This window comes from Pygoscelis adeliae, unplaced genomic scaffold, assembly GCF_000699105.1.
Source record: "Pygoscelis adeliae isolate BGI_AS28 unplaced genomic scaffold, ASM69910v1 Scaffold111, whole genome shotgun sequence".
In the NCBI taxonomy this organism is placed as follows: Eukaryota; Metazoa; Chordata; class Aves; order Sphenisciformes; family Spheniscidae; genus Pygoscelis; species Pygoscelis adeliae.
Genome location: NW_008824542.1, coordinates 832,880 through 843,497, shown reverse-complemented (window position 1 = coordinate 843,497; position 10,618 = coordinate 832,880). Strand labels below are relative to the sequence as shown.

Genomic DNA, 10,618 nt, shown 5'->3' with positions numbered 1-10,618 from the left:
TTTCTGTAATACAAGATTCTGTGTACAGCTTTCTGTAATAAATGAATGTACTTGAGATGGCAATTACCATTTTCTCCAGTTATCCTTTTTTATAAAGAGGCAGGATTTGCAGGGAGAGATAGTACCGTTTGTTAGGCCAAGAGTTGATTAAACCAGGCAAGCCTTAGAGTGCATAAATTCTCCATCAGTCCATCATAGCACAGCATCCCCACCACTCATTCGCTGTAGCAGTATGCTGAAAAGAAAATTGGTGGTGCTGAATTCTTCCCTGAGTTATGATAATTCTGGAAAGCTGTATGTTTTTCTAGTCATTACAACATAATTTACAACTCGCCTTATTCTGTATTCTAGCTTTCTCTTTCACTTTATTGCTTAATGTGTTCTCTTTCAGCATTTTATTGCAAATGCATTGAAAAAGAGGATGCAGTTTCATCTCTTTTCTGTATCTCATCTGATTAGGACTACAAAACTAAACGCTATGAGATTGAATCTAAATCTGATGTATATCCTTGTCATGCTAACTTTAGTATATATAGAGAGAGATTTGTATAGGTGCGAATCATCTTCTCACAATTTTTATATTTCCCTCAAAATAAGAGTAAGGGTAAAATTTGCAGCAGCAGCACGCAAGTCACCTGGGTTTGTAAATCCCATTTTCAAGGCTATTTTAAGAGCTTTTAAGAATTTCAGAGTGGCTTCGTTTTACCGCCACTTAATGCCTATCATTTCTGAGAACGACACTTGGGCTCTCTGAGTACTTTTGAAGTGTTTCCTCTTGGTTCCTAAAAGTAATCTGAGGACATGTTGATGTGTGATATTAGTTCTTGGGCAGAAAGGACTGAATAAAAGTTATTTCTCAGTTCATCGTCTGTATTCCTTTCCTTGCAGCTGTTTGGAACAATAGTCTGGATTTTGGTAGCTTCTACCCGAATTCCACTGCCGCTGCTGCAGGGATGGGTAATGTTTGTAGCGGTGACTGCATGGTTCCTGTCCATTGTGTTCCTGTGTGTGTTCCTCTTCGGTTATGCAAATAGAATTGCTGTCAACTGGAACCAGACGGTAAGATTTTTTTCTTTATTTAAGGATTCCCTTTGTTTTATAAACTGAAAATCACTTCATGAGAAGTACTGATCCTAAGTCTTAATGCCTGGCCTTCTGTTTTAGCAGAAGGTTTTTCAAACTGGAGGAATTCAAAACTGGAAAAAGAAAGAGTAGGGCTACAAGGATGACGGAGGAAATACAGGACCTGTTTTATGATGGAGGCTGAAAAGAGCCCAGCTTTTGAAACTGATCGAAGGAGTATACTTGTCCTCCATGAGCATGTAAAACGCATAAGCAGCAGGAAGAGGACTAGTTTAACAAGGCATGACAACAAATTGGTTCAAATGGCCAGAAATAATTGTGGACTGGAAATCAGCAAATATTTTGTGACTATTGGAGAAGTGGTGGTAACACCCTATGAATAATAAAGTGTAGAAAGATACATCTAATGTTGTAAAGGAAGTGATACATTTTGTGAACACATTTTGTGATGTGGTTGTCTGAGATAGTATGGACTTGACTAAAGCACCTAGGAAGTCTCTTCCAGTTCCTAAGAAAGTCTTCTGCTGACTTCTGGGTCAATTCCTTAAAGCTAGGGCAGCATTGGTGAGTGTCTGTTAGACCTTAGGTAATCAAAGACGGCATAACCTGCAGTATGATATAGCTTAACATCTTTTTAGGAGACTTAACATTTATCTTTCTTAGAGGAAGCCTGGTGAGACTACAAATAGCATTATACTCTGCTCAGCTTTTCTTCATTGTGAAGATAAGACTTGATTCTTGCTGTAATGGACTGTTATGGCTTGTGCCAGTAGTACTCACAGACTGTACCTTCCTATTAAAAAAGGGAAGCTGTTGGCTCCAGTTCAGGTTATTGACTGCTAATTTATGTACTCCTCTGTTGTCATTAACTGTTTTTTACTTTGAGTTTTTAGCACTCAAGTAGTTGAGCAGGAGATGGTATCAATCTCCCTTATATTACTGGAAGTGAATAATAAGAGGTGGCAAAACTGTGATCAGAATGGGAATTTCCAAAAAATCTTCCAAAAGGACCAGACCTTCTAAAATATTAAAGTATGGCTGTTTGTAACTGCTGATCACCTTCCTCCTATGCAGCTTAGTTTTCCTGTTGACACTTTTCTTGATTATAGCTGGAATTGCATGCTTCAGTATCGACATCTGTGGTTACTTATCTGTTCAAGTTATTCACAGACAGTCCCTTAAAACGAAAGGTCTTTAAAGCAAATCATAGAGCTTCATGAGTTTGGGGCTCTAACTGATAACTTCAAAGCCCATCAGTGGTAACAGACCGGATTCTATTAAAACAAACTTTAGCACTTTGATAGTGAAGACACATACATACAGTGTCAGCTTTCCAGCACAATACAGGCAGTAATTAGGCTAATGATGAGTTACAATTACAGAGACCTTTACAGGGATTTATGCTGTGACATCCTCACAAGTTATGATGCAACAAAGCCCCTGAGCATGTGCATAACTTAAGTAAATTAATAGTGTCCTGGGTTTCATTGAAACTGTTTGCCAATTTACAATCATGCATCTATTTAAGAGTTGCTGGGTGATGGCATAGCCTTTTATAGATTGAAAATGCTATACAAATGTTCATCTTATAATCATTGTGTAAGTGTGTCTTACACGTTGGCTACTTGATGCTGGCAGTGATTTGTTGTAACGTGAATTTTTTTCCCCTTGTATATGATAAACTACTGAAAAACTTTCTATGTCAGGAAATTGCTGACATATGCATCTGTGGGACTCTGAAACTTAATCTAAAAAGCTGTCATAACTAAGTCAACATCTTAAGTAAATGCAGAGTGAATAGTTTTATCTCTAATATGGTAGCTGAAATCCAGTCCCTTACAGCTGTCAACAAAAATAACAGTGGATAGATCATTTGACCACTATTTTTTCAGGTACCCAAATGTTCTGTAACTTGTTGGCACTAAACCCTTTAGCAGCACTTCACAAGGATTTTTTACCTTCTGTTGCAAATAAATAATTACTAGAAACACTAAAACTATTTTTATTACTATAAATAAAAAGGTGTACCTGTTTGTTTTAGGTTGGTATGTATTTAGATAAATACATGGTTTTTGCTATTTCATAAATTAAATTTACAATAGAACTCAGAAGCTACAGGTCATTAGATTAGGTCAAAAATGGGAAGAGTCATGGCTTAGTTATATTGGAGTATTATAGCTTCATGTAGAGATTCATGAACAAATGTGTTTTAAAACTCCAGGAGTTTAAATCTAAGTTTGAAAAATAGCATGGGATTCTCACAGCCCTGTATTTAATAATATCTTATGTCATAAGTAGCTCCATTGATACTAATACAGATACTTAAAAAATAAGATGCTACACAGTGAAAAGATGGGGGAAAATGTGGACCTTATGGAGGTACATCACTCTGTACCTCACTGTATTAAACCAGATGGTATGACAAATACTGTCCTTTACAGCCTGACTCACAACACACTCATTTACAAAATTAGATGTGAACTAACGTATCGTGCAGATCTGGTAGTGTTTTATATACGCTTTGTATGAAGTTTCAATGGTTGTACAAGTGTGGAGGCAAGGGAGAGTTAGGCACCATGCTAACAATTACTAAAAAACAAAAAACCCTCCCTCATAAGATCTTGGGGTTTTTGGTCACAGAAACCATAACCATACGAATGTGAAACCTTACTGATGCTACATAGCTTCACTGTAATTGCTGCCAGGAGAAGGAAATTAGAGGGTTTGGCAGGAGAATGAAGGAAATGAAGGAGTTTGTCTTCTGAAAATACCTCTCCTGTACGCAGTCAGCACTGTCTTCCTCATGGAGCTATTTGTGCTCTTTCATGAGCAGTGGTGCCAAAAGTGTACAGCTGGTAACACTGACATAATTGCACGCTAGGTATTTAGCAGCCCAAGAATAATGGATGTCCTTAATTACCCATGGGTTTACACAGACCTTTCAAGTTGCTGGAATCCTGTGCTATGAAATGGGTATGTCAGGCCGTGATATGGGGTCCAGTATTTGTCACACAGTGAACACACACATGCATGCAGTCTGACATGGTGCGCCTAGGTGGTAGCATGAAAGACGTGCGTGTCTGTCTGCCAGCTCGAGCGAGCAGGGGGGAGCCACAACAGTGTCTGGTGGGGAGAAGTGCCTCCCCCAGCTGCAGCAGAGCACTGCAGCTTCTCCGATGCTTCAGCACTCTCATGCTGGAGTAGATCCCTACTATTTTCTTCTATGAGGTACAGATGTTACAGCAGAGCTGGAGACTGAGGGAATGTGTCTTATGCCCAAAGCTTGAGATCTGGCAAGCCTAGCACATAAAGGCTATCCGGCTAGGTCAGGAAGCCACCCTCTGCTCCCTTATCTTCTCAGTTCTGTTGATGTCAGTGGGGCCTACTGGTGATGTTCCAAGAGGAAGTAATTGTTTTTAAAAAATGGAAAAAAATCCCAACAACCCAGCCAGGATGGAAAACCAGAAGTTGGGAATTACTGCAGCTGTTTTGCCAAAACTTGGATTCCAAGTAATTAGCAGTCATTAAGAAAAGCAGTACACTCTATGACCTAACCTCAAATGATCAAATGATTCTTAATTAAGAGAAAATTATTTCCTGATCTAAGTGGAATGGGAAACTGTAGTAGCAGCTTATATTGTAACTTACCAAAACTGACTAGGGCGTGATTTAAGTAGCTTTAGCTGCTGTCAAATATGGAACAACTGATGAGTTTGAAAAGAAAATTCTTTCAATTAAAGGAAAATCTCACATCTACGAAGAAACTAAGCAGGGAAATGCAGCGCATTCTCACTTTGATACCAGTCAGTAGGTAAGGATGTTGCACACACCATATGAATGCTGTCTGCTGTTGTGATGGACTCACACATGGTGTACCCTGGGTTCTCACTCTTGGCATACTGATAGTCCATTGCACTCAAGTGAATTAAAAGTGCATAAAGAATTCATGGAGATAGACTATATAACGTGAATATCATAAAACGTACAAATACTTGTGTATAATTTTTAAAATTGTGTCTATGGCTTTTCCAGACCTGCGTAGGTATAGATACAAAGTATATGCTGTATGGACTCAGGAACTGAGTGCAATGCAAGTGTCAGCTTTGCAGACTCAACAACAGAGGAGATGTTGGAAGAATATTTCAGACATTTTAGAACTGTACTGGAACATGTCTTGGATCTTGCTGCGTGGAACACCGGACTCTGAAATACAACCCACAAAGAGATTTAGGCACCAGAGCTGCTTTTCCATGTGCTCCAGTAATAGAATCCAGAAATGAGAGTTAGATGTTTAAACCTTGTGTTCAGCTAGCATTCACCACAGAGGAAGGAATCACCTAGAGAAAGCCAGGAGAGAAGCATGTTTAAAGTAAATCCTAACTCCTGTCCTCTCAAGTCTCAGGCATTTTATTCCATAGTATCATGAAGTACTTCCAAATTACTGTATTTTGGGTAGAGCCAAGTCAGAGAGAGTTGAGGAAATGCCTCAGTTCTTGGATTCTGATTGTATCAGGAAGTAAACTTAAGCTGTGTCAAGGCTGAGGTGTTTCTGGGCATTTACAGAGCAAAATTTAAGCATGGAGGGGGGACTTCTGGAGCTTAGGTTATAGCTGAGAAGGGATTTGGGGGACTGCAAGCTTGTATTGTACTGCTTAAATTGTGATAAAAGTTGGCCTGTATGTCCCTTCTTTTTTATCTAAGCCATATGAAGGGAGAGTTCTGTAAGCTCTAATAGCTTTAAAGTGATCTAAAAGGTCAGCATATGTACATATAGATGAGCACATGCCTCTTAATTTGAAAGAATATAGGGTTTGGGGAGAGGGAGAGTTGCCCTTTATGACTAATTATGTTAGTGAGTTGCTTATAATTGCAAGCAGCTGCGAAAACACGTCCAGGTTAAGCTCTCGGATGGATTTAACACTGCTTATCTAAATTTATTGTTATCAGTGCTCGTTTCATGTTTCAGTGTTGGGTTTCATTTGTACTGAGACTAGAAGAATTAGATATGTATTGCAGCCCAGACTGATTCTGTTATTTGCTTTTCAGGATTTTCTTTTCCATGGGGTTACTTTTGTCTTTTATTTTGGAGCTTTTCTACTGCAAGCAGCCACTACATCTCTGCATCACTTTCCCCGCAAATTCAATTCCACCACACAAGAGAAGATTCTAGCTGATCATGAATATAACATAAGCATAGCAGCCTCGGTATGTATTTCATATATTTGTATCTGGGGAACAGAAGCCTGTTGTAAGCCCTTGTAGCCAACCATTCAACTTGGGAACTTAACCGCAAGCTGGAGTAGAAAGAGGAGCGCTGAGAGAAAGGATTGTCTTCAAGAGCAGCAAATAGTGTCTAACAGTGACATGCAAAAAATATTGAAATAAGCTGATGCTAACGTGATAGCTGCTCAGTTGCTACTCTTCACTATAGTGTTTTAAATATATGATCACTACAGCTTATAATTTTTAGACGAGATATTTTGTAAAAGCAATGTTGGTTATTAGAATAGAAGAAAAATGTAACAACTGAGTCTTCATCAAAGCATCAGGTGTGAATTTCATGCCTGTGCTCAAACTTTCAGTTGCTTTTTTTATACCATTTAGATAGTCCTGAACATGCCATGGGAAAAAAACCTTGGACTAGCTCCTTGTGAAGCTCCAGATATGTACTTACTACATCAGGCATAGAAGTTATCTGTATGGGCCCTGCTGTCTCTTATGGCAAGGATTAGAGTGCTTTTATTGATAGCCTAAGCTCAGACTGCATTTTTCTCACTGTAGTTGCATCATCGCTGAATCACTGTATCTGGTGATGTGGGTGTGCATAGCTGAGTCAGAAAATATACCAGGCTCTAGCTTTCTCCCTGGCTGGACTCCTGAAGGGCATCCAGCCCTCTGCTTAGAGGTGTGCCCTCTACTTAGAGGTGTGCCAGTAGGCTTAACTTGAAGAACCGAAACTACTGCTCTTACTTTTTTGTACCATCCAGAGGGTCTTGCATACCTCAGGGAACTGTATATATTTATTAAGCTTCTAAAACCCTCTGTGGGTATCTGTTGTCCTTAAAACTAAATACACCATAAATTTTGCACAGTAAACACCTTTTATCTGAAGATAAAAACAGATGAATGTAACGTGTAAAGTTCACATCCTCTCTGCAAGAGGAGAATAAGAAGGAAAGGCCTTTTGCTTTGGCAAGCCAGTCTCTGAAGGGGTGAGGTGGGCATGTCAGTCTTGAAGTCCAGAGTGCCTCGCCATTACCCACTTGCCAGTAACACACTCAAGCACATCTGATCCCTGTATGGCCCTATGGCACAAGGACAGAACTTGTCTCATAGCTGTGCCTGACCTAAGGGAGGGCTTTATACTAAGCAAGTATCTCAAATTCTACCCTTAAGTACAGCTCTTCAATCTTTGTTCGGTGTGTTCAGATCTCACTGAATATATGGTCACTTCAGTCATTTTGCCTGACAACAGGTTACTGGGGACTCCAAAAGACCCTTTCCCCCTTCCATACTATTTTTCCAAGGGAGAATTCAGTTCTTCAAGCCCCTCAAATCCCTGTCAAGATAGGGGAGGAGGAGACTCTTTTGTAACTTGCCTCAGTGTTTTTAATTAAGAGATACTGGGAAATGATGAATCAGATAACTGTAGTCTTTAGTGCCTCTGCATTTTTTCCAAAAGTATATAATTAGAAAGTCAGGACATACAGAAAAAAATTGTAATCCTTTGAAACACTTCATTAAAACAGTCCTGTGATCTACATGGAAAAAAATAAAAGGTTGCTAACATTTTTTTCTTTTAAAATTACTTTTGTATACTGTGATTAAAAATATATGTTTGTTTTAGATGGGTGATAGTTCTACAGTGTAGCATCTATTCAAAACTTCAATTGTCAAATTAACACTTGTATGGAAAGCAAGGGATAGGTTGTTAAGACATGATTGAATTCGTATGTTCTAAGAGACAAAATCCACCATTAGCACTGGACAATACGAGAAACTTTTTTTCAGCAATTCAGTTTCTCATTTTTTCCTTCTGGTTTACATTATATATTCAAGTTTGCTGTGGCATGACCTTCAGTTCAAATCTATTCAGTTCAGTCCTTGAGCAATAGCAACTTCCTGGCATTTCTCAGGAAGTTGTTCTAATGGCTGGTTATCTGATCAAGGCGGCCAGATTTGAAGCTGGTTTTGTATTTCTGCAAGTAAAAGAGTTCTGCTGTTTAGAGCGATGTCTTCTTAGTAGTTTGCTGGTAAAGGCATTCACTTGGAAACAAATCTGAGATTAATGTTTGGTCAGTCTAGATAAGAGAAAACTGAAATACATGGTGTACATACACACACGATTACTTTGTACCATAACTTATGCAGACATTCTGTTTCATATTCTATTTCAAAATGTCTTCTGAAGCAAGCAAGTAAGTTAAGAGCAATAACTTGGGGTTATAACAGAGAGGTTCATAAGAAAACTTCAGAGGATCCCAAACCTATCTTTACCTTAAGCATTTCGGCTGGGGGAGGTAACTTTTGAATCATTTGTGTTCCTGTATTCATTTAGAATAGGAAAAAAAATGTAGAACAATATAATGTATGACTCACTTTTTTCTTTTTTCTTCTCTTTTTCCCTGCTCCTCTAGATTTTTGCTTTTGCAACAGTTGTTTGTTACGGTTGCAGCACAGCCCTGGCATTAAGAAGATGGAGGCTATAGCAGTTGAAGAGAGGTTAATGCCTGAGTGTTCCACTTCAGATCAAATTAAGTGCTACTTGTCTGTTTTACTGTAATCTAATTCCAAAAAGACTTATTTTGCTTAAAATCTGTTTTAAAGTGCTGAAATGCAAATAACCCCTAATCAGGATTTCCGTAACAGAAAACAAGTTTCCGTCTCTTCCCTTTCTAATTTTTACTTTTATTGTGTGCTCATTAGAAGCATACTCATTGTATGGTATTATAGAGTTCAGGGATAAATGGATGTGTCTTTAGCAGATAACAGAATTCTAGTGCTAAATCAGAAGAGGAAGAAAATGGAAACTAAACCAACATGTTAACTGCACAGGCAGCTAAAAAGCTCGCCCCTTGTTAAGTCCTGGGATTGGGCCTTAAGTGTTTTGCAGCGTTACAGTGCATTCCACACAGGTAGAGCCTTGAGGCTCCTTGTAGAGTCATGGGTTTTCTGTGTGCTGCTCCTTGCATGATCAGAGCCCAAGCTGATTTTGTGATACCAACTTAGTATATATATTATTAACTTTGATGTACAGAGAAAATATTTTAAATATCCATCCAGTGAAATCTTTTGATACTCTTTTGTAGCCATATCCAGCCATGGTCATCTGATCCTTAAAGCTTACTGTATTCCTTATAGATGGAAACTGTTTGGGACTGTCAGTCAGTAGTTCATTAGTTTTAGGAATTTAGCTTAATCACGTCTATTTATACTGCAAAACAAAACAGTGCATTTGTGTTGTGTGTGTATATACATGGTATATTTTTGTTTAACAGGAATATTTGCACTGTTTTACTTTGTTGGAGTACAGCTTTGTTTTTGTTACTTCAAGTGCTGCATTTGTTACTTTTTATGTGAGTCAATATCATTTGAATGGAATGTTACCAAATGGTGAAAAATGTCTGACCTCAATTCTTGCAGTGTGTTATTTGTTGCATTCTAAGCCTGCAGTGTTGTAAAGGTGTTTTTATTTGGACAGATGCCTATGCAACATCTTACTGAAAGCAGTGGCATGCAAAGCGGTCTACCCACTGTGGAGTTTGCTTTTGGCACAGATGAAGTTTAATTGAGCCTCAATTGAGTATCCCTGTTCTATAATGACATGCGATATTATGCTGGTGGAAGTGCTTATCAAGCCACTTTCCATCATTTATCAGCAGTCCTGGCTAACCAGGGAGGTCCCAGATGACTGGAGGTTAGCAAATGTGATGCCCATCTGCAAGAAAGGCTGGAAGGAGGATCCGGGGAACTACAGGCCTGTCAGTCTGACCTTGGTGCCAGGGAAGGTTATGGAGCAGATCATCTTGAGTGCCATCACGCGGCACGTGCAGGACAACCAGGTGATCAGGCCCAGTCAGCATGGGTTTATGAAAGGCAGGTCCTGCTTGACTAACCCGATCTCCTTCTATGACAAGGTGACCCACTTAGTGGATGAGGGAGAGGCTGTGGATGTGGTCTACCTAGACTTTAGTAAAGCCTTTGACACCGTTTCCCACAGCATTCTCCTAGAGAAGCTGGCTGCTCATGGCGTGAACGGGCGTACTCTTCGCTGGGTAAAAAACTGTCTGGACGGCTGGGCCCAGAGAGTTGTGGTGAAGGGAGTTCAATCCAGTTGGCGGGCGGTCACAAGCGGTGTTCCCCAGGGCTCAGTATTGGGGCCAGTTCTGTTTCATATCTTTATCAATGAGCTGGACGAGGGGATTGAGTGCATCCTCAGCAAGTTTGCAGATGACACCAAGTTGTGTGGGAGTGTTGATCTGCTTGAGGGTAGGAAGGTTCTGCAGAGGGACCTGGACAGGCTGGATTGATGGGC

General features: G+C 39.5%; 1 protein-coding gene across 1 annotated transcript; it reads left to right on the top strand.

Annotated features, from left to right (window-relative positions):
* The first annotated feature begins 232 nt into the window (after positions 1-232).
* MAL2 (mal, T-cell differentiation protein 2) lies at positions 233-8,806 on the top strand. The gene is made up of 4 exons (XM_009321689.1): positions 233-294; positions 861-1,059; positions 6,130-6,288; positions 8,721-8,806. The coding sequence occupies exons 1-4, from the start codon at positions 233-235 to the stop codon at positions 8,790-8,792; spliced, it is 492 nt and encodes a 163-aa protein (XP_009319964.1). The 3' UTR covers positions 8,793-8,806.
* Positions 8,807-10,618: the final 1,812 nt, after the last annotated feature.

What these genes read in the sequence shown, in the direction of transcription:
- MAL2 (XM_009321689.1), top strand. Translation starts at nt 233, where the DNA reads ATGCTGAAAAGAAAATTGGTGGTGCTGAATTCTTCCCTGAGTTATGAT. An exon ending in CTGTCAACTGGAACCAGACG is followed by an intron (nt 1,060 to 6,129) that starts GTAAGATTTTTT and finishes TTTGCTTTTCAG; the next exon opens with GATTTTCTTTTCCATGGGGT. An exon ending in ACATAAGCATAGCAGCCTCG is followed by an intron (nt 6,289 to 8,720) that starts GTATGTATTTCA and finishes CTGCTCCTCTAG; the next exon opens with ATTTTTGCTTTTGCAACAGT.